The sequence below is a fragment of the Sander vitreus genome, chromosome 20, assembly GCF_031162955.1.
Source record: "Sander vitreus isolate 19-12246 chromosome 20, sanVit1, whole genome shotgun sequence".
Lineage (NCBI taxonomy): Eukaryota > Metazoa > Chordata > Actinopteri > Perciformes > Percidae > Sander > Sander vitreus.
Genome location: NC_135874.1, coordinates 14749223 through 14773769, shown reverse-complemented (window position 1 = coordinate 14773769; position 24547 = coordinate 14749223). Strand labels below are relative to the sequence as shown.

Sequence of the window (24547 nt, the reverse complement as noted above, 5' to 3'; positions counted from 1 at the left end):
ACTTTAATATTGCAGTTGGTAAAGTGGAGCTACATTTAATTACTTACTAGTTAGTCAGGATAATATCTACTCGTAGACAAAAATAGTAGTCTATGGGCCCACTGCTATATTTGTGATTTTCTTAATAATAAATAATATTTTATTTGTTGATCATATTTTGTATTATTTAGGCCTATCTGAATCTGAATACTAACTACTAGTCTAACTAAAGTTATCAAAATAAATGCAGTGGAGTAAATAGTGCAATATTTGCTTCTGAAATGTAGTGGAGTAGAAGTATAAAGTAGCAGTACAAGTACCTCAAAATTGTACAGTGCATGAGTAAATGTACTTAGTTACTTCACACCACGTATAATATATATTGTTCATTTATAAAAAAAAAAAAAAAGTCATATGAAGACAAACAGGGAGGGGTCTGTCCCTCTCCTCCCCTACGCGCGCAGGCTGAAAAAAAAACGAGCGCTTCCATGACGTCACTTCCCACGCGCGCGAGATTATGCTAACAGCAGCTAACCAACCAACTGACAACCGAAAACTTATCCTTTTACAATTCATTAACACTGTCAAGCTCACCGCAGCTGCCAACTAAAGGCTTAGTATCCCTGCTGTATGCTGTGTCTTCGACAGGCGTTCAGATGCAGCTGCAGCCCGGTACAGAGGGCTGGTCTGGTTGTTGACATCCATGACGAGGACGTGTGTTGTTGTGTCAGTAGTTCCAGTAACTCATAGCTAGATATATAGATATATACGACTATATATCTATACCAGTAGTTTACTAGCTATCGTTACTTTTTCGAGGAAGTTTCTTGATTTTTCTCTGGTATTTAAACCTTTAGTTCACTCTGACTCGGACTTCAAGTGTGTGTTTTTTTTTAGTATTCGGTTGCGATGAAGCTACAGTGTGATGTCGAGGTGGTGAATCGGATGCTCCCCACGTTTGGGATGAAAAGTCGAGGGAAGGGGGCGAGAGCTGTGCTGTCCATCGGGAAGCATTTAGACAAGACGAGTCAACGCAACAACATTTACATGATGATCTGCACAGCTAAAGACAGAGCAGGCTCAAAGTACAAGGTAAGTGTCTGTTGTTATTGTTGATTGTCTGTACTGTACTACTGCTGTTTGTTAAAGGTCCCATATTATGCTAATTTTCAGGTTCATACTTGTATTTGGTTTTTTACTAGAATATGCTTACATGCTTTAATGTTCAAAAAACACATTTTTTTCATAGTGTCTGTAGGAATATACCTGTATTCACCCTCTGTCTGAAAAGCTCAGTTTTAGCGCCTGTCTCTTTAAGCCCCCTCCCTAAAAAGCATCGTCCGCTCTGATTGGTCAGCATTTGTGGGTCTTCCGCACTCTCGGAGTCTCTGCACTGTCTTTGCAGCCGGGGAATGCCTGTAACTGCACAGTAGCAGCACTTTCTACCTTTTATATAGCCAGTGTTGGGAAGGATACTTTCAAAACGTATTCTGTTATAGAAAACATGCCCAAAAAGGTAATGTGTAATGTGTTACGTTACTCAATCTGAGTAACGTATTCTGAATACTTGGATTACTTCCACATTGAATTGCATTTTATAAGTGTAGGAATGCGGCCATCACATACAGCTTACTAAACAGGCCTGCTCTGGTGTGTTCTTCTGTTTCAACTGGCTGAAAGTGTACCTGAACAAGCAGATAGATTTTTGTATTTGTAGTCCTGAACTGCAGTCTAAGAGTTGCAAGAGTGAATAAACTCGTGAAACAGAAGTATCATCATGTAATCCATTGATTTCAACAATGTAACTGTATTCTGAATACCAACTATTTAATTTGGAACTGTAACGGAATACAGTTACTCATAATTTGCATTCTGAATAAGTAACGCCGGTACATGTATTCTGTTACTCCCCAACACTGTATATAGCATAGTTGTGACATCACAACTTGCAGAAGTCCTGACGGCTTGTTTAAAGACACTGTTTCTGAATATGTAGACCCAATCACAATGTTTGTTTACAAAAACTTCCAGGTAGAAAACTCCTGCATCCCTTACATACAATTTAACGGCGCTGATCAAACAGGGACGAGGAACAACTGGATATACTCTCCTCTCATTCATTTAAAATGCATGTTTGATGCTTTCATATGTCAACCCTTTCACTAACGTTAGGTTGGAGAACTAATTTGCCTGTTGGGGCTACAGACGAAAGAAAATGACTCCACCCAATCTAGCAGTCAGTCCGACTGGCGGTGAAATGCTACCATTCGTAACACTAGATTTGGTTTAAATCGTTAAATGTTAGTTCCTGTTCAAAATGACAACAGAAATAAACAAGTTTGCCGATTTTACATATCTCCGCAATTCAATTTTATATGATTTTTGCGTTGGCGCAACGTCACGGTAATTCGGTCTATAGGACCTGTCTATATTTCAGTCCATCCATCCAGGCAGGGGACTACTACACCCTTTCCCAGCATGCATTTGCCTTAAATTTGCCTGAATCAGCCCTCTGATTGACTTGAAGAGAAAAGTTGTACTTAAAAAGAATAAGAAAAAAACTACCATTAAATCATCAAACTGACCTGTTGGGTCAGGCATTTACACATTAACATCAACTCAAGAGAATGAATATATCCCCCTCCTCTCTTTCATTGATGTTTTATGTTTGTGGTGCTGTATAATTTATGTTTGAGTTAATGTACCAGTGTTGTGTCGATGTGTTGTTGTCATTTGGCTCCTTAAACTATCATTTCAAAAAAGAGAATTATTATTTGGATGCAAAAAAAGACAAAATATACACATAAAAAACATTTTAATTTCATCCAATTTACATGCTACATTCCTCTTAGCTCTTACGCTAGACAGAAAATGAGTTTATTATTTATTATTATGATTTGTCAGATTTTGTGCTAGTTTCTTTTTTAAATGGACAGTATCAAATATTGCATATCAAAACATTCCAGCAAATCTACTTTTCCAATTATTCATTATCTTTCCCAGAAAGTCCTGGATTGGAAACCCAAGTAGTATTGTTTTCATGGTCTCAAAATGCTGCCTTCAGGTGCTCCTCAGCTTCTGATTTAAAAAGAAATTAGCTCTGTAAAGATATAAACATGTACGTTGACGAAAAGGTTCAAATGCTTTCAGTATTCCTGTCTACACTTGTTGAGACAGTGAGTCACTCTTGTATTTTTCCATCACTGACATTTGCCAACTTTCTCTTTTGCAGCTGAAAGACAACATAGAGAAGTTCTTCACTTGGTTTGTGGCAGAAGGCAAGGCCACTGTGAGATTAAAGGAACCTGCTGTTGACATTTGTTTAAGCAAGGTACGACATCCAACATGGTGCATTTACAGTCAGAGTTTTTTTTGTTTTTGTCCAGATCAAGATTTTCAGGTTCAATCTTATTTCATTGAAAAATGTGTCACAACTAGACAGACACATTTGGTTGTTTTGACTGCAGCTGATGCCTGGACAGTTACCATAGCAGGCTCGTTGTTTCCAGTTGCTGTAAATTCCTCCTGGCTGTTTGGATACCAGTGGTGACCTTTCACCTAGATCCTAACATAGTTCATCCTGTCACGTTGAAAGAAATGCACTCACACGCACACAGACTGAGGCCACACACAGACTGACGCCACATTAGGCAGAAAAACAGAAGAAACCAAAGTTCCTAAATTGTGGGAAATGTGTAAACCACAGAGGGCCACATTTTCATAATCGTAAATAAATTGACCGTACATTTTAATTAACACCCCAATATGTCTTTTGTGTGTGTGTTTTGTTTGTTTTTTTTGTGGATAATATTGTACTGTACAAGTATTCATTATATTGTGTCTAATCCCTGTAATTCAGAATCACATTTTTATTCCCAGCAGCAAAATGTTCATGTGCATTCAAAAGAAGTGTGTCAAGATATTCCAGGCTAGTGAATTTAGGTTAGATATTTCAAGGAATCCGGTCATACACGACCACCTGAGAAGATACTGCGAGCCTGCTTTTTCTCTTACCTATTAACACCGGTAACTTCATTCATTCTTTATGTATTTATTCGTAGGCCGATGCAAACAGCTTAAAGAACTTCCTCTCAGCCGCTCGTTTGGCAGACAGAGGAAGTGACGCGGGCAGCCTTCCTCTTTCCACGCTCACTCCTGTTCGCGCCAGAGACGTAGAACAACCCAAGAAGAAGCTCAGCATCGTCTCCAGGAAGGACTACCCCCTCACGTCCAATTTCCCCTACTCTCTGGAGCAGCTGCAGGTCTCCTACTGCAAACTGTCCCGGGTGGACATGCGGATGCTGTCCCTTAAAGGTAGAGTGAGTCACTGGGGTTGTTAACTACACACTGATAAGTATATTTTGGCCTACAGGGTAGTGCTTGATTTACATTCTGTTTCTGCACTTTACTCCCTTTTTGTTTTTATAAAGAAGATTACAGAGCATTGATAAGGAGGAGTCCTACTAAATAGAGATGTTCCGATACCGATACCAGTATCGGTATTGTCTCCGATACTGCCTAAAATGCTGGTATCGGTATCGGGAAGTATTGGAGTTTATGCACCGATCCGATACCATGTAATACAGCCCTAAAGAAAATCTACATTAAAGTAGTTTATTTATGTTCTTTTTCCGTTATAACTGACTGTCAATCTGGATAATAAAAGAAAGTTCTGTGACGTTCATTGTTTGTGTTTGTTCATGTTTCACAAAGAGTTTAACCTAAACCAGACCGACAACAAAGATAGAAATAATATCACATCCATACAGGGATAGTATACAGTTGTTAAAACATAATAAAATATATGACACACTGGTATCGGATCGGTACTCGGTATCGGCCGATACGTAAGTTCAGGTATCGGAATCGGTATCGGGAAGCAAAAAAATGGTATCGGACCATCTCTACTACTAAACGTGAAAATAGTTGTATCGTGTCTTCTGTGACTCTGGCGGGAGCTTGAGAAAATAACCTTGATGAGTTGCATGATGGAAAATGTAGGATCCAGTGTTTTATGACCTTGGGACGAAACGTTAGGATATCTCGACTTCTGCTGTTTCGGTTTTGATCATTCTTTTTTTTTTTTTTAAAGGTATGCAAGTGCAGTACTAAATAGTAGCGGTATTTTTCTTTGTTTTTGTAGCTCTCCGCAAGCTAGACCTCAGTAACAACCACATCAAGAAACTCCCTGCCACCATCGGTGACCTGAGCTGCCTCTCTGAGCTCATCCTCCACAACAACCAGCTGGAAGCCTTCAGCGAGGCCCTCTGCCTGTCCACACTGCAGCGGACCCTCCAGCTCCTGGACCTCAGCCAGAATCGACTGCAGTCCCTCCCCGCTCACTTCTGCCTGCTCAAAGAACTGGTGAACCTCAAGCTGGATGACAATGAGCTCGTCCGTTTGCCGTTCCACGTCGGCCGACTCTCGAAGTTGAGGTTCCTGTCAGCGGCGCATAACCAGCTGGCTGTGTTGCCCAGTGACTTCCGTAAGCTGAGTCTGGAGAACCTGGATCTGTTTGGGAATCCGTTTAACCCGTTTAACCACACAATGAAAATTGCAATCCCCCTTCCACTTCAAGAAATGGCTTCCAGAGCTGTGGCCAACCTCAGGTTAGAGTTAAACATGCTCAGTACATATCATACTGCATCTTACACTGGTACTGTGGTTCTTACAGCACACTCCTAATTGTATCTTTCTGACTGACCTCGCAGGTTACCATACGGACCTCACCTCATCCCCGCCCACTTGTGTCGGGACCTCGAAGTAGCTAAGACCTGCGACTGCGGCCGTGTATGCATCAATTTCTACATCGAGACGGCGGTCAACATGAACCTGCACCAAGTCTCTCACACAGTGGTCCTGGTGGACGACATGGGTGGCACAGACGCTCCCGTGCATCAGCACTTCTGCTCCCTCTTCTGCTACTCCAAGTTTTTAGACAACTCCCTCCAGAGAGGAAACAGATGAGGCAGAACAAACTCTTCTGTTTGACAGGAAACACACTAACACCTGGAAATTGCTGTGGATTTTGAAATAGATTGCAAGCTATGAGATACTGCCAGAGGGTACAGTTTTCTGGCAATGCCTATAAATTAAAGGACAATATTGACTCTGTTGAGCTTTGTTATTAAAAGTACTTCAAGTGGCCTGTTTTACACTTTCACTCATACATCTTGTTTTCTGTTCTTCCTGCCTCTTAAAGAAAACTACAGGTACCCCTACTGACCTACTTCTACTAGGAATGGGTATAAAGAAATTAGATGAATTCAAGTTTTTTTTTCCCTGAACAACCGACAGTGGCTCAGGCTCTGAGTGTTGGCTAAAGGGAGTTGGTTTTGACTGTGTTAATGACCCACATTTTTTTATATACATGTGAAAAAAAATCAATAAAATAAAAGTATTCATTCATCATTTTGGAACATTTAATATTGTTGGACACTGCAGACGTTTTTTAACTGATATAACTTGCATTTAAACCTGAAAAAGAAAAAAAAAAATCTTCACAACTTGCCCTGAACCTTCCTCTGCACACAGTCCTCAGTCCAGCTCATACATCAGGGAGTTTTGGAAGATGAACCCAGCAGATGTGGAATGATCACTTATGATCTTTTCATTTCCATCTTTATCAATTTCCCTCAGTAACGCAGGTGGTGGCTTGTTGCCGTGCTCTGGGTTGTGGAAGATTTGCTCTGTTAGCAGGTCGTCTTCGTCTACGCTCTCCATCTTTACGGAGACCATGGCACGTTCCTCAGAGAAGAAAGTCGCCCTGTTGCCTGAACCTCCTCTGCTTGAATTGTTTGCTTCATCTGTTGCAGGCATCTTGCTGGACTCCTGGGAAGTGCAGCAATCCTTTATGTTGTTCCGGCTATAAGTATTAGCTGCTATGGAACTTTGGGATTCCTCAGTGGATCTGAGATGTAGAAATGCAGCATCTGTTTCCACCTAAAACAAACAAAATAAATGCAGCTTAGTTTGATCAGCCACTTATACCTTTTTGTCACCACGATTGTTAGGATTTATCTCACCTCATTTCCATGTACACTCTCTCTTGTCTTTTCAGTCTCCTCCTTGATGTCTGAAGTCTTCATTTTGGGTGTTGACTCTAAACATGAGTTCAGATTTACTTCTCCTTTTCCTATGCAGCTTGAATGTTCAGCAGTGATTAAAACAGGCTGGTATTCTGTCTCAGGTGAGGCCACAAGCCTGTTATTAACAGGCAATGATTTTTCTTCTTCAGCAGAAACAACAATATCACACTGAAGACTTGTTAGACTGGAATCATTTGTATCCTTGTGTTGCTGCGTCTTCTGTAGGTTCAAGTTTCCAACTTCGTTTTCATTTCCCTGCTCCTGCTCTTTCAATTTCTCCTCCTCCTCTCCACTTTCCTCTCCCTCTACACCTTCCTGGCCTTCCCTCATCTGCTCCTCTCCTTTGTCCTGAGCTTTTTCTCCCTCTCCTTCACCTTTCTCTAACCTTGTCTGCTGCCTCAAATCTTTTTCAACACCTCTTTGCTCCTCCACCTCAGTTTTCTGGCTTTCTTTTTCCTTCTCCTTCCAGTTATCCTCTTCCACCTCACTTTTCTCCTCCTGTCTCTCGTCATCACTAACACTAGTGTGAGCAGACCCTACAGCAAAATCAAAAGCTTCGTTTGAAGGAAGAACAGGCAGTGTGACTGTAAGCTGTCCTCTCTGTTTGTTGAACTTTGCCTCTCCTTTATCATCATCCACAGGGTAGGCTAAGGGCAGCTCCAGTCTGTAGGCTGGTTTCTTGGACTCCAGCAACAACAGTCTCTCTTTTACCTCAAGGCTGGCGTCTGTGGCCGCCTTCAGAAGTGGCATGTCGATGGTAAACACTATTTCTTTGGGCCTGGGGCTTTGGGCAGAGTCTCTAGAACATCTGAAGTCCTGTAGATCAATAAAAGATCTATATCGTACAGTGTAGTTTGGCTTGGTAGGCTCTTTGGCTTTCTGAGGCTGGATCTGGGAGCTTTTAGGTTTAGCATCACTGCTGTTTTTTGTTGCGGGGGATTCTGTGGGTTTGGTTTCCTGTGATGTGGTAGGTCCTTTTTCATCTGGGTATGGGAATGCAAGAGGGTCTGGCTCCTCTGAGGGCTCCTTGGCTTTATATTCAAGTATGGGTTTTCGGATGACACAAGGCTGCGGGAGGCCTTTGTATTTTGTATTCATCTCCCTCACATTGTTTTTATCTAAAGTCACTTTAAAAGCATTCTGGATTCCCTGAATGGCTGTGCTGTGAACTATATCCATAAATATCTTGTTTTTGCTTGCAATGTGGAGAGTGTCAGGGTGGAAAATAACATCATAGATCATGGCCTTGTTCCCTTTTGGATCTATGTTTTGTCTCCCTGGGGGCAGACTGTGAGGCAGGGACCAGGACTGTCCTCTGCGACCATCCTCCGACACACCCCATTTACATTCAGGCTTTCCAACTTTTTCATTGGCGCAGATGTTGATAAAACACTTCTGCTTGCCGTTCACACTCGTCCTGAGCGCCCTAAATGGTTCCGGGTGGATAAATTCAATCGTGTTTCCTCTCTCCTGCTCCAAAAGTTTGATCTCCTCTTCATACTTTTTCTTATTCTCAGGGTCTGATATTTCATTGGCGTAATCGCGAAACATTTCCCTGAATTTCTCGTCTTTGAAGGCTTGTGTCAGTCTGTCGACTTCATCCACTGTCATGTTTAGTTCTTTCAGTTTACCTCCGGCCTCCATGCTGATTATTACGAGGAGAAATAGTGAAATTAGCGACCACACAATTTCCGTGAGCTAGCTAGCTAAACGTCCAAAAAATAAGTCAGAAGCGAAGTAAGCTAAATTAAAAAAAAAAAAAAAAAAAAGTGTTACAAGTTGTCCTCTCTGAAAAAACTGCAGAACTTGGTGTCGTTTTATGTCCACTTCCATGGGTTTTAGCTCGTGTTAGGTTAGACCTGCAGCAAACCGTCCTAGTTGTGGTGATGTAACCTAGCAACACAAGGGCCACTGGTGCAACAAGAAAACACTTCCCTGAGAAACATTTTTATTGCCATAAATCCGACAGAGATTTAGAGAGAAAATAGTTTACTGAATAGATATAACGTTAATAGTAAGAATTACAAATGTAGTTTAGTTTAAATAAGATTAACCAAATTAAAATAACCCATTAAAAAACCCTATACTTTTATGCACCAAAAAACATGAATAAAACAAGATATTAACTTTTATGTAATTGCATTTTTAACGACGCATAAATTGAACTGTAATTTTATTTAGCTTTTTAGTTTAAATGCCTTTTAACTCACATTCCATAATTACAAAATCCCTCCTAAATTCTGTTAAGAGTATATTCAGTGCAGCATACAAAATTTCCTTGCAGATGAATAACTTTGAGTTTCTTAATAACAAGTCTACCATTGGCAATGACATACAATCCAGTACCAGTTTTGGCAATGAGCACCAATTGTGAAGTGCATTATGATCACCTCTACTGTTATACCGTTATACTTCTCTAAACATGTCAATCCAACATATTGTGTTGTTCAGCACTGTAAATGATAAAATGACATGAATCCGCCACCAGATGTTGCTGTAGATCACCGCTGAGGTGGCACACAGCCAGTCAGTAAGTCGGTCAGTAAGGCAAAGGGGCGGGTAAGCAGGGAAGAGTAGTGATTGGTCGCACCCCCAACAGTTCATATTTCTCGCTGTCTGATTGGAAGAGATGTTGCTGTTACTGGGTATGGGACCACTGGTAATAAATAAATAAATAAATAAATAAATAAAGAGAGAGAGAGAGAGAGAGAGAGAGAGAGAGAGAGAGAGAGAGAGAGAGAGAACACAGATAACCCCTTTTAATTTCCACTTGTATCCTCACAATTTCTCTAGCTGAAAATGTCTTCCTTCTACTCCCCCCCCATGTGCATTTTTATGGCCAAGGATGGTGTAGACTTAAAGACCATTTTTTCTTCTATTCATTATATTATATTTCACGTTTCATTTACATTACTACACAACCTGTTTGTATTAAAGTATATACATTTTACTATTACTGTACACCTGTCTACCACAGTATTTTATAGTATATGTCATATTTCATTTATATAACTTATGCACTATTTTGTGTCTTTATTAGATTCTAATTATTATTATTCTAATTTGACTTAGGCCTACCTGATTTTCTTTTTTTATACATATTTGTATGTAATGTTGTAGGGAGCATGAGAACTAAGCATTTCATTGCCAATGACTGCTTCACTGTGGATGTATGTGCATATGACAATACTAAAAACTTGGTAATGACTGGTGTTTGCTAAATGATACCAGACTGATATGAGATTTTTGAGTGAATAAAACTCAGTAGCGTATTATGCAAGAGTCACACAGCCCCACCACCTCCTTGTGTTCATGTGACAGTGCTGAATGGGCTCAAATGATTAGTTAATAAACTCTTTAAAAAAGACAAACAAATCTCTGTCTGTCTTGTCTGCTGACTCATCAACACTCTTGCTCTGAGCTAATGAACAGGACACAATGTCCCCAGATGGTGTCACCAAAAGAGCTTTTATAACACCAAAATTCATTCCGCTAGTAGACCAAAAGAGGCCGGTGGGGGGTGAAGCAGACAGGATGTGGGCAGGCACCACTCACTGCATTTCTGCATGAGACAACCGGGAAAGATTGCTGACTATACCTAGATTCCACACTTCTTTTTTCCCGGATTAAATATCGAAAAGGTCACAAAATGCACAAAGAATGACTTAATCTTTTTTTATTACAAATATGTATTAAATAATATGAAAAGTTAGACAGGGGGATATAATCAAGGTATAATCATAGTACTGATGATTAATATTCATATTTACATTATTTTTCATGTTTTCCCAAATATGACAAATAAATGAATTTCATAGTACAACAAACAAGACATTCATATACGTACATATATATATATATATATATATATATATATATATATATATATATATATATATATATATATATATATATATATATATATATATATATATATATCTCAGTATCAACACAAACATAGAGAAAGTGTTGTAGGAAGGGTGGAGAAGGTGAAATGTATAAGACAAACTTCCTACAAAAGCTTTGGCAACAGTGCATTAATATTATCAATTATATCAAAGTAAACAAAATAATCGCTTAAAGAAAAATAAATGTACAAATGAGCAGTAGAAAGGAAAAAAAGTCCAGTGCATGTTTGTTCTTTCATTCCCATGAGTAAAATAGCAGCAGCCTTGTGTGCTTGGCTGCTTCCTGTGTCCCTGTGGTATCTTGGGAGTGGGTAGGATGGCAGTGTTTATTGTCTACTTTGAGCCGGCAGGTACCAGCATGCTTAGTGTGGCAAGGCTGGGTTTTGAGGGAGTTGTTTTGCCAGCAGCCATTTTGTTCAGGCTCCTGACATCAGCTTGCCACGAGGGAATTTTCTTTGTGGTCATATGGCGGCGGGCGTGTTTGGTGAGGTGATCACTGCGCATAAATCGCCGGTCGCACACGGGACACACAAATTTTTTCTCACCGGTGTGTGTTCGCCGGTGACGAGAGAGCTCGTCAGAGCGGGCAAACCTCTTATCACAGCCGTCCCAGCTGCAGCTGAAAGGCTTCTCGCCTAGAGAGGGAAACAGGGAGACTAGGAAGTCAGCAAGTGAATCACAGTATAGTCATAAAAACTTAACACATCACACTGTCCGGGAAATAACAATGAGCTCCCTCTCTTCCCATCAAGAATAACAAGGCCAAGAAAGGAATGTTTTACAAACAGGATGCAACACTTATCTGTGGTCCCATTTTATTCCACATCCTCACCAGTATCAACCAAATCACACACTAAAAAAATGCAGTAAACCCTCACCTGTGTGTGTTCTTAGATGAGCCTTGAGGTGTGAGCTCTTAAAATATGTCTTCCTGCAGCCCGGGAAGTTGCAGACATAGTTTCTTCTGCGGGAAAAGTCCATCTTTGTTGCTGTTGTACTGCCGCTGGGCCCCGCTGGCACATACACGGGGGCCGGGGCCAGAGGTAGTAGCTTGGTGTTGCCCAGGGTCATGACAGTCTGAGGGCAGTGAGGGGCCTGAGAGACAGAGGATTGAGGGAGAACCAGCATCACCGTGCCCTGGGGCATTGCTGAGCCCACAATGAGGGACTGCTGGAGAGGGGCGCCATTAGCTGAGGTGGGCTGGGGGAGGATGGGCGTGGTGGTGGTCCGAATCCCATTACTGGATGTGTGAACCGCACCAGGGATGAAGGCTGAGATTATACCAGATTGGCTGCTGACAGGGAACATCTGGCAAATGATTTGAGGGCTGGGGACTGAGTGCGGGGACAGGGTTGCAGGAGCAGAGGGAGTGGCTAGGCTGTTTTGCAGTTGCATATTGACAGGAGTGGGGGTGGAGACACTGTTCAAACATGGATTTGAGGGACTGGCATGCTGCTCTGTTGTTGAGGCAGATAATGTGGGTGTGAGAGGAGCAGGAGGAGATGGGGGTGTGGTTATCTGCTCAGTCTTTGTAATGCGTTGCTGCTGCTGGCAGACCGTTGCAGCCGTTACTGTGTCTCTAGTTTTCTTTGGATTGGGGGCCACTGGAATGCGGTGTTGGCAGGGGGTGCTGTCTGCGGTGTGGCGGATGACACTGGTCGCCATGGCTCTGCAGGGCTGTAGCAGAGGGGGAAGGGAGGGGTTTTTTTCAGCAATGGGTGCCAGGACAGGCTGATGGACCCAGGACCCACAGTGTTGTGAGGACACAGCCAGGCCAGAGCTTGACTGGAGCGCAGTGCTGGATGCCTCAACAAAGCTGGGGCTGTGAGGGGGAGTCATACACTGGAAAGAGAAGGAAGAGAAGAATTAACCCCAATGCTATTGGAATAGGTGTGTGTTTCTCTGGTTGTACAGCGAAAAGTGTTTTCAGAGATATGCCACACAGGTGGCAAGCAGGTACACACACAAATCACTCTGAGCTATTAAGAGCTATAAACTGTGATTTTTATAACCCTGCCTTTAAGAGGAGAAACTCTGTGTGAAGGTTAAACCACTTACCAGTTTTCTTGCTGCAGCACCTGTCACCTGCCCTAGTCTCATGTCATAAACCATGGTCCCACAGTTATCTTTACACATTCACATCAAAAAGGTCATAGGGTTTAAGGGAAACCTTGACTCTCAGGAATGTTTATTAATTAAACATCAGTAATCTATTAAGTCTATCTAATCGAATCAAGTAAGCTGTGGGTTCACACAGCTCTGTGTAATTTCAGTGCCAGCTATTATTAAGAGGGGGCAGACCCTGATGTTGCTAAACTGACTTACATATTAGTCATTTGGTTGACACCTGTACAGCATGATAAGTCACTTACCAGGGAGGAGAGGGACACAAAGTCCTTTGGGGGCTCTGGAAGTTCTGACGGCATGAGGGAGTCACAGGAATCCGAAGCGGGGGTAAGGGGTCTGGGCTTGCAGGGGTTTGGCCTGCTGCTGCCGAGGAAGTGGCCCCAAGAGCTCATACACACCAGCGCTTCAGCTGCCTCCAGGTCTGTGTACTCCAGGCCACAGGTTCCCCTCGGGTAAGACTGTTCACTGTCATGCCTCCTTCTCTTTGAATTGGACGCACAATGGTCCATATACTCAGTCTGAAAGGAACAATAAATAAACTTCACATAAAAAGAATTGAAATTAAAGTACAGTATTTCCACATCATTGGGTCATCTGGGTTAATTTTAACCTGCATGATTCGCTTTGTTGATTCCACTTTGATACTGATCTGATCGTGGCATAAATGTAAACAAGGGGAAGGTTTCTATTCTATTAAAAAAAAAAAAAAAAAAAAAAAAAAAAAAAATCTATTTCCAGTTATCTGCTCATCACTGTTCCCCAATCTAAATTTCCCAGCCAAACTGGGATGGGGTGTTGGTGACTACACTCCAGCCCAGCATGCACTGCCTTTGGCTTAGAGCCAGGACACCTCCCATTGCCGAATATAGACCAAACAGTGACGTGCTGCGGAGATGAGCCATGTGAAATCCCCATAAAGCGGTTTGCATCAGGAAGTAGGCTTATTACGTTATAACTTCATTATTCATTTTTACAGTAAAAAAAACAAACATAATACTGATCCTCCACAAAACTCAATTAGACAATTAAACAATTTGTCAACATTGACAGGCTTCCGTAATTGTTTAAATTACATTTTAGATTACCATACGTAGGTTATTACTTTTTAAAGAATGACAATCACAATTGCTAAATGAATGTGTGATGAAAACAGGTGTTTACGTTTTAATTGAATATGGTTGATTTGGCATCACTTGGACGTGACAAAACAATATTAACAAAATTGCACAGAAATGTTGAATTTAGCTGATGACTTAGCATTAGTTTAGGTAAATAAGTGAATATTACTGCACTGCAAAATAAATGTCGCGCCTAAGCTAAAGTTACAGTTAAAAAAAAAATGTCTTAACTTACCCCGTTTGAGTCCATCTCTGTAAATGTTCGCGATGGCATTGAGGAATAAAATGTCTTAATATCACTTTTTGTTGTCAAAGCCAGTACAGAACAAAGAGACGGCGGTTGCCAGTGCTGCTGCCTGTACTGGGGTTGGGTTGAGGTCGTCTTTTTCTCTGACTGGCTCCCCTTTTCTCTCAGCTGTGTGTGTAAAACATGGGAAGGAGAAAAAAAGAAAAACAAAACTCTCAACGCGCACTGGCGGGTGGCAACACTTGGCCAATCACAATTGAGTGTGTGCGGAGCTTTAGCCAATGGAAGAGCAGAGAGCGCGTGAACAGTGCGTGCCAGCCGGACGGTTGGAGGAAATAGGGTGCGTGGCCGTTGGTGGGCGTGGCCTTGAGAGTCAGCAGTGTCAGTGTAAACCCGATGAACTGCCATCCGCTTAACTAGGGAAAAGGTCGATCGAGTCTATGCTGCGTTCACGGGGTATGGGAATAACTTGCTGAAAACGACCTGACGGCTCGATGCAACATCCTATAATAAGTCATCCAAAATAGAACATTATTTTAGAAACATATTTATTGAATATGTATAATTAATATACTTTGATAAAGATACATTGCAATTAAAGCCAAAGTGCCAGGACTAGTACACAGCAGCACAAGTGACAAATAATCTAAACCAAATCTCTTTTTCTATACATAGGGCAAATTCACAAAATGACCTACTGTATTGTTACTGTATTTTTGCATAGAATGTTCTATGAAAACGAAGGGAATTGAATGAAAATAATTGACTTAAAAGTTGCTTAGTTTTACATAGGTGGTCCGCTTATATGGGTTTATGTGTAAGTTTGTAATGGTTGCACTGAATTTTTTGTTCTCATTTTTTTTTAAATAAAAGGAAGAATATTTAAGGTCCACGTCTAGCTGAAGTCAAAATACAAAGTTTTGCCTTTTGACTTAAATAAATAATTTCAACCAGCTTTTCAAGATATGAGTTGAGTTTAGAGTTTAACCGTGCAAAACAACTTTCCAGGAAGGATTAATTAGGCTGTGTTGATACACGTTATAAACACTTACTATGTTTTAGGCTATTCGACATTGACATATTCCCGTTGACTTGATTGCATATAACTTATTGTTGCCAATGGACAAGGTCGATCTAAAGAAACCTTTATTTTTCAACTCTATTGTCAACTTGAAAGCGAGGGGGTCAGGAGAAAATGCATATGTACCACATTTATCACAATACCTGAATGCAACACCAGCGTCCAGATGAAACGCGGGTTTCTGTCTTGTTTTTTAGAGCTTTTTGTGTAGCTTCTTCACAGAAAAAGCAGATAAACAAGTGCTTAATTGTCATCACCTTCACATTTTATATCACGACACATAGTCACTAAGCTACAAGTGAGTAAAATGCTTTGTGTTATCTATATTATTGATGTAGCCCTTAACCATGTTACCAGTGTAATAATGTATCATTATCCCTTCAAAATTAGATGTATCAATATTGTTGTGGTTTCAGAGTAAACCAGGTGACCCAAGAGAAGCCACTAATTAAACTTGATAAATTATACATAGATTAGGCAACAATGTAATGGTGTATCCCACTCTTGGTCATGGTTTTGACACTTTTTTTGTCTGTTGGTGCAGCCACTCTTAGGAATTTTGGGGTGGAGACGACCTCAGTGCCCCATTATAAACACATGTACATAAGTATTTATATTACTATTGTTAAATTTGCTGACAAATTCATTTTCATAGGCATTCAAGTCTACTGCACCGATAACCTTTTTTCCTGGGTGCAGAGAAAAGTATATTGTTCTTTGTTCTCCTGATACTAAATATATATTCTTAAAACTTTGTTTCAACGAATCTTGGGCTGTTTTTCCTGTGGCCTATTCTCTGACAATTTCTATGAGATCAATCCCACAAGTACACTTAAGAGAATTCAAATCAGTCTTGACCTACATATGCTGTTATATCACCAACTGCATTTAGACAAAGAAAAAAATGTGTCAGAAGTCCTAGTGAACTTCTGGAAGCCATGAAGGCTCCAATGAGAATTCGGAAATATTACCAATTCAACACAACCAAGATGCTTTGGTAAAAACAGTAGTAGGGCCAGTGTCAATTTCATGAGAATAAGACCCTGATCTTTTCTGCTTATGTATATTTAAAAAGATATGACAACACTTTCACACCTTTTGTGAAATTGGTAAATTGGTGTTTGTTTGCAGCTTGCCTGCAGTAGAAGTGGGTGTAGCAGGTGTGTTGCCCTGGCAAAGGCCGTGCCTCAGTGACTCACATAAGCATGAACCCAGGGAGCATTGAGGGCTTGGAGCTGTGGCAGTGTAGCTGCAGTGCCAGCAGAGAAGAGAGGGAAAGAGGGAGGAGTTTTGAGGAAAACAAGTTAGCACGCCCGTATTACAGCAGCCTGTTTGTGATATAAGTGGGCCAAGCGGTTTCAACTTAGTCAGGGAATCTGGAGGAAAGGTTACTATCTGGGCCTCCACATGTACACCTCCCCTGTCCGGCCAACTCCCCCAACTCAGGAACTCCAGGAGCGAACTCAAAAAGGGGGGAGTTGCCCCAGCAGGGTTAAATATATCACCCAGGGGCTATATTTCACTAACAGCCCCTGAGCTCTGACAGGCAACTATAGGCTGTGTCATCTTGACAAGATCATACTTCCACATGAAGTATATCCAAGTAGAATGTTGTCATATTTGATAGAATTCCATTACAGGTTTGACCATAATCAACACATCATTTATTACAATGTTATTATAAAGTGGTATTATTTTGAAAATGTCTTTCAGATTGCTGAGTGGAGAAACATGAGGCCTTGAGTTCATAAATTCATATTTCTTAAAATAGTTTTCACTTCAATTACAATTCATGTAAGACCGCACAATTTCACAATTCATTTTGAATCATTTAAACTCACATTGAGGACTGCAAATGCATGTGTTTGCAAAGATTTTTTATAAAATGTTAAGCTATAAGAGAGCTCTCAAGGTGGGAATACTTTAATGAGACTGTTTATCTCTGGTTTTATGTTGCATATTACTAATATTTAAAGCTACACGCTACAGAAATTGTATTCAGTATTCCAAAAAGCTCACAAAACTCACTTATATGATTATTCCCTATGGTTAAATGACCCAAAATCCTCTCACACATATTATATTCACTGGAATACATGATTTCACTGAAAGCTTTTATTTATTGCATTGTCAGATTTATTATTTAATTTTTTTGTTAGGACAGCAAACAGGAGAGAACCAATGGAATACCTTAGTGCTACAAAAAAGGAATACTTTGGTGTTGTGAAATCCATTCACTGCACTCTTGTCTTTCTTGTTTTGATGGAATGCAAACTGGATTTTTCAGATTTATTATTATTTTGAAGTAGCACTTGGCTCTTATGCCTCTGAATTGCAAGTTTTTATTATAAATTTACAAGGTTGGATGTTTAAATTTTAAGTCACGGAAGCTATGTTATACATATGTCCGGAATGCACACTTGTCAGTCAACTGCTCCTCCCCACCATCACTACAAGCTGGCATCTAGGTGAAAGGACACAGCCAGCAGTGTAGAAACCCTCTAAAAAGGATCCTTCATCCTTTCTTCCTACCGTTCTTTTGCCCCGCTTTTTTAATTTCAGGTCAATGCAATTACTTGGCAGGGATGGAAAAGAATAAGAAAACTCTTACTCTACTATGAATGGAAAAATGTGATGGAAAAGCACATAACAAAAAAACTTGTTATGCAAAAGATGTACTAAATGACAAGCCAAAGCATGTTGAGTTGATGTGTGCAAGTGCTCTTCCTGAAAAGATGGAATGGTGTTTACTTTATAGATTTTTGTATGTCAGAATGCTATTTTGGCATTCAATGTTTTATTTATGCAGTCAAATAGTGTATTCTGTTTGTGAGAGATGCGTAACTGCAGGAGTAAAGTGCATGGTGTATTTCAAAGGAATATTTCAGCTTAAAATGAAAATTCCATCTTTAATTACTGCAATTTTAATTACTTCAATGTGTAAACCCATTCAGCCTTTACTTCAGCTCCTAAATATTACACATCCATTCCAATACAGCTTCAAAAGATGCAAAATGGGCATTAAATTGATCAGAAATCCATATTTACTACATTATCTCCTACATTTCATGGTATAGTCGTGTGTGCCATCTACAAACTATCACTAATAAGAAAAATATGAGATAAAGAGGTAAATATTGGACTTTTAGACCCACAATTGAATTAGATGGCTACAAAACAAAACATTCGGATAATGGAGAAATTTGATGGCCTCTGGTGATCAGTACAGGTTTACATGGACAATCTTTTCCATCACCAAAAGTACCATGTTTATGTGAATCTCATTGAAATTCTGTTTCAGTACTTTGATAGTACATAAAAATAAAAGCATAACAAAAGCCCACAATGTCAGTGTCTAAAATGCCACTCTGTCTGGCAGAGGTGTGAGAAACGCTTTCATTTCTGGTTTCTGATCAAATTCTATGTACAGTGTACTTAGTACTACATGTGTGAAATTGATTTCAAAATACGTCATGATCAGTTGTTGCTGTGCGTTTGTACAAGTGTGTGTGTGTGTGTGTGTGTGTGTGTGTGTGTGTGTGTGTGTGTGATTGTGTTATTGATAGTAAATATTGCCTAACAACAAACCACAGATGGCTTGTTGTTCGAGCCATCATGTATAGTAAACACTGCATTGAAAGATGCTTTGTGTACCACACTACACATGTGGCCCCACCTTCTCTCCTCCTACACATAAGAATGGAGCAACAACAGGGAATCCTCTACAAACACCTGGCTCCTGATTGGTCGGAATGCAATTCTAAAGCCAATCTGTTGCTATGAGACACTGACTCGTGTGCTGCTAGCTGCTTTCTGTTGTCCTGGCAACATGAGGAACAGGAGGCAGGGTTGAGGGCTCCCTGGAGTAGCTCCCCTGGAGACTGTCTGAGCATGTGTGGTGCCTAATGATGAAGGCTTGGATATTATTAAATAATACACTTTGAATAATTTTCTGTCTGGTTGTCTGGCTGTGCGGAAAATGTTATTCTTTTGTGATGGTGCGCCATACAACGCTGCTATTGAAAAAAGCACACACTGTACTATTCATCATCTCTTTTCAGTGACCTAATGTATTATATTGAACTGTAGTCCATTTTAAGACTGCAAAGGACTCAGGCCTGTTTAGTGTTTTAATATGAATGCCTTTCTACCTATAATTCACAAGACAATAGATTGATTTTATGCACAGATGGAGACTGGAGACTTACTGAGCTTTTGGTTCAGCATTTTAGGCCTCTATTATATAGGACAGCTGAAGATGCTGAAAAGGGAGCGAGAGAGGGGGAACGACATGCAGCAAAGGACCGCAGGTCGCAATTTAACCTGTGGCCGCTGCAACAAGGACTGAGCCTTTATAAATGGGGCGCACGCTCTACCAGATGAGCTATACCGGGCGCCCCTCTTCTAGTTAATTCTATCTGGCAAAAGATCACATCATATGTTGTAAAGCTTATTTTGTTGTATTGAGCTGTGTTACGCCCCAGCTCGCTAGTGGAAGTGGAAGCAACTTAAAACCTAATTGAATTGGTAAACTAAAGTTATTTAGTTATTTATGCACAAACCCTTGTAAACCCTAGTATCTATACTTCTACCTGAGTAATGAATGTGAATACTTTTGACACCTCTGTGTTTGGTTTTGATACCTGTGTGGAAATGTTATGTGGTCATTAACTGATTATTTTACAGTATATCAGATGTGCTGACATAAAGAAGGTAGGCTACATGCTTGCAGCTATGAATGTTTCTTTGCAATAAGAGTCACAGTCTCTCTTTGAGCCACGTGCAAGCAAAAGTGAGCTCCCCTGAAAGCCATGGTATAGTTCACACACTGCCTGAAGGGCCCTGACTAACCAGCTATATCTTCAGCTCGCCAGGTGGGATGGGCAGTGCCTCAACAACTGGAACCAATCTCATACAAGGAACCACACATCCTACTCTGCATACATAAAAAGACAATAATCTATCTATACAGAAGGGAATCTCTTTCTGTGAGTATGTCCGTCTGTCTGTCTTTCATTTGAATATCTCGAGAACCATTCATCCGATCTACTTCACACTTAGCGTGTGTATTGCTGGGGACCCAATGGTGTGCTTTGTGTCCGTGTGAGAGCTTGGTGCAATTACAAAAAATGTCATATCTCATCATCTAACTAACTATCAAAGGAAGGAATCTCTGTCTGTGTTTATATGCGTGTAGAACTGACTGTAGTGCAGTGCCTGTTCGGGGCATGCCTCATATACTAAGATAAAGAAGCATTGATTTTAGAGATAGGTCAAATTATATTCTATTACAGTCTGTCCTCGAGAATATTATTAAAATGACAATCAGTAGGCCTATTTAAACACACACACAGAGCATTCACACGGAGAACTATTATACTTTCTCTCATTTGTCGATGTTCTACTACAAATGGACTTTGTAAGATTCAACAGCATATTTACAGTGTGTGTGTGTGTGTGTGTGTGTGTGTGTGTGTGTGTGTGCATGCGTGCATGCGTGTGTGTGTGTGTGTGTGTGTGTGTGTGTGTGTGTGTGTGTGTGGAGCTGCTGATGGCAAGAGGTTGAATAACAGATGAGAAATGAAGCTATTTTCTGAACCTCATTAGAATCTTGTTTTGGGTTTTAACAATTGCTCAGTTCAATGTAATGCAGAAACTGATTAGAATATGAATTTTAGATGAATTCAGTGACAAATGTAGGTGTGACTGATAGAAGGTGGTCTCTGCTCCACAATATATTCATGTAACTTTTCATAATATTTGAAATAGTGCAAGTGTCCTGGAAGAACAGCAAAAGGTCATGGTTTAAAAGTGTGTGTGGGTAGGTGTGTCTCTATTTTAAGTGCTAGTTTGAAATGATCATAGGCATAGTAGGCACAATGAAAATACATTTCCTGTTACATCACCAAGTCCACAGATGGCGAGTGAATAACTCTACAGTAGGAGGTATTTTTGACTTTGAAGAGTGGTTCTATCAAAAAAAGGTATGAATCATACACAAGAAACATTGGAGCATAATGATTCAAACAGTGAGGACAATGCAGATATAAATATATTTTCCCCTGTTGAATAATATTTGAATTGGCTATTGCTGTAATCGCAAATACATTCGATAGAGAAGATGATTCCAGGAGAAAATGTAAGAAACCTCCTGCAGCACTGTCAACATTAAATCACATTTGTTTGGGGTTAATTTCTTCTTTGAGTATAGGCCTAGTTCTGTAAAAGAAGCCAGTGTTTCAGCAAGAACTTGGAAGGAGCTTTTATCACGTTTATCTGGACTCCAGGCTGAGGCTGATAATATGGAACAGGACAAACCTCAGAGGTGACTTTATACAGTGCTGAAGAAGGAATATGTTTATTTTTCTCAAAGTGTGAAATTAGAGTTGTGGCTATAGCTGCACTTGGGTTGTTTGAACAGCATCAAAGTAGGTCACTTGTGGTCTGCCAAGGGTACACTAAACTGTCATAAGAGTGTGCAATTTAAGAGGGCAGAACCCAAAATGGTGCAGCATTTAACCTCAGAAAAGTCAGTTTTGACTGAATATAGTCACAGTGAGACTGGATATCATGTAACACCATCGTGAGTGCAGAGACAGTGCAAAAACACCTATACTCATGAAAAACATCATTTACCGGCCGGTTTGAATGATGAATCAACTTAATCTGACTCTAAGTGATATTCCATGGCAACTGTCATATGCTGTGTGTACATTTACACTTTGCATCTCTGCCCCAGCTATGTGACATCAGACAACAGCCAATCAATAGTTTATAACAGCTGATTGTTTTTTCCTGCAGAAAATGTAAGCAATCAACTGTAAAAGAGAAGGTCTCCACCCACAGAAATGCAAACTGTATCACAAAATAACAAAACAAAAATCTCAGAGCACAGTGTTAAAAGACCAGATTATATTATCTTATTGTAAAAGAGGTTGCCCCAAAAAATATTGAAACTCACTGGACTCATGTTAGTTGTGTTCTAAAAATATAGACAAAGATTGTTACATGGTTACATTTTCAACTGGTAGCAAGATAGAAAAGTAGTTTCAAAAGTAATTTATGTAATTCCAATCATTAAATTATCATAAACATGTACATAATAGAATAAAATATTCTTCTTTTGTAGTCTTTTGGCAAGCAGGGACTACAGAAATGGAGGAAATTGGATATTATATGAAAAAAAAGGAAACACGCGGCCCTCTGCGTTTGATACCAACACACAAGGCACTCACATGCACTAACATGTGCGTGTGGCTGACCAGCTATCAAAACAGAGGAGCTGGGATTACAACACACACACACGGAGGGAATGGGACTTCATTCTCCGCTCATGATGCCAATACTCTACTATATCTTTACATAGCAAATAGTTGGTTACTGCTATTTTAATGTTCTGAATATCGCGTACACCCTCTTTAAAAATACCATCACTCATAACAAGATTTTTTGTAGTAAGTCCTAATAAAAAACACATTTATTCAGACAAAAAGCTAAAAAGTAGGCAGATTAACAGAGATCAGTGTAGAGATTCAATGTTTGGCCCATATTATTCTGTACCTGCTATTCTGTTGATGTAACATTTGACTGTTAGTAGGAAAGCATGATGGAAAACAAAGAGAACATATGTCCCAGTTGTGAGCCCACCCAGTTTCCTGATCTCACTCAGAGTCATCTATACAGAGGACAGGAGCTGCATCCTGACACTGTAGGTTAAATGAGGACATCTCAGTAGAGAGTGAGAGAGACAGTAAAAGAGAGACAGACCACACTGTGATCCCGAATTAGTTGATTTTACTGGAAAGTTTTTAGAAAGTTTTTACACAAGGTGAAACATAACAGGTCAAGTTGTATTAACACAGTGGTAAATTGATGCAGTAGACAAATCAAGTTTACATTAGTAGTCATTACTAAAAACCATTAGTAAACATAAATAATTCTTTTCAGGAGTCATGTTGTCTAAAATAAGCATGTTCAGTTAAAGCTTTAGTGCGTAACTTTTTTATATTAATGAACGTCTGTTACATTCAATCCATTGCCAAATGAGTTGATACAAAGCTAATGAAGACAATCAGCTCCACAAAACTCTCTCTGTATTTCTCAGTATGGCTATGTTCAGAAACTGTGAAGATATTTTGTCTAGTATGTCAGTCAATGGAATGCTAACGGGAGGTGATGGCTTGATAGCATCAAAATGGCGCCATAGGAGCTATGCGGTCTGAGGAGAAGCTTACCCCCTTGCTAGCAACTGCATGGGGGAGGGGTGGGGGTGGTGCGCAATCACGGAAGGCTTGTGTCATGTGGATGCGCCGACAGTGTTGTCGTCTTTATTTAGAATTCCTCATGGGGGAGGCAGAAACTACGCACTAAAGCTTGCAAAGAAACATAACAAATATTAGTGGTGGGCGGATCGATCCAAATATCGATAATATCGATACTAACGTTGGTATTGATATTGATATATACCAGTGTGATAAGATCGATACTTTAGTTTCAGTTCCTCTTCCGTATGCACTGCTGCGGTTTCGTCAAAGAGGCAACCTGGCTGTCTGTGTAAGTGCCGCTGCTTTAAAGTGCCGCTCCTGTCACTGTGCAGAGCAGGCACACTTTGCTCCTCCTCCCCCCTCCTGTGATTTGATGTTGTACCGTCACGTGACTCAGCGGCGCCAGTCAAATAAGCAAGCAAGCAGCTAGGCGTTAGCCAGCAGCACACACACACTGTGTGGCTATATTTTCAGGCCGAAAATGAAACAACAGCAAGCTGTATTATTTGTAAAAAGGTTGTAAGATACAGTGGTAACACAACAAATTTATACAAGCATATGAACATTATGTCCTGGGTTTTAACTTGTTAATAATCCAAAGGTAACATCACAAAACACTTAAAGGTCATGAAAATTCATTCAGGTTTAGCAATTTGATGATGCATCCATCTTAATTATTAAAAAGTATCAGTATGGGTATCGGCGATACTGGCCCTGTATTTACTTCGGATCGGA

General features: G+C 40.2%; 3 protein-coding genes across 3 annotated transcripts; 1 reads left to right on the top strand and 2 right to left on the bottom strand.

Moving 5' to 3' along the window:
• The first annotated feature begins 456 nt into the window (after window positions 1-456).
• On the top strand, window positions 457-6390 carry lrr1 (leucine rich repeat protein 1). Its single transcript, XM_078277736.1, has 5 exons — window positions 457-1071; window positions 3212-3310; window positions 4041-4293; window positions 5123-5588; window positions 5691-6390. The coding sequence occupies exons 1-5, from the start codon at window positions 889-891 to the stop codon at window positions 5944-5946; spliced, it is 1257 nt and encodes a 418-aa protein (XP_078133862.1). The 5' UTR covers window positions 457-888; the 3' UTR covers window positions 5947-6390.
• Window positions 6388-9047, bottom strand: dnaaf2 (dynein axonemal assembly factor 2). The gene is made up of 2 exons (XM_078277734.1): window positions 7005-9047; window positions 6388-6921 (listed from the first exon to the last, which is right to left on the bottom strand). Exons 1-2 carry the CDS (start codon window positions 8709-8711, stop codon window positions 6517-6519), a joined length of 2112 nt encoding a protein of 703 aa, XP_078133860.1. The 5' UTR covers window positions 8712-9047; the 3' UTR covers window positions 6388-6516.
• A 1927-nt stretch (window positions 9048-10974) lies between these two features.
• Window positions 10975-14656, bottom strand: klf11b (Kruppel like factor 11b). The gene is made up of 4 exons (XM_078277831.1): window positions 14456-14656; window positions 13348-13620; window positions 11854-12817; window positions 10975-11610 (listed from the first exon to the last, which is right to left on the bottom strand). The coding sequence occupies exons 1-4, from the start codon at window positions 14492-14494 to the stop codon at window positions 11309-11311; spliced, it is 1578 nt and encodes a 525-aa protein (XP_078133957.1). The 5' UTR covers window positions 14495-14656; the 3' UTR covers window positions 10975-11308.
• Between the last annotated feature and the right edge of the window lie 9891 nt (window positions 14657-24547).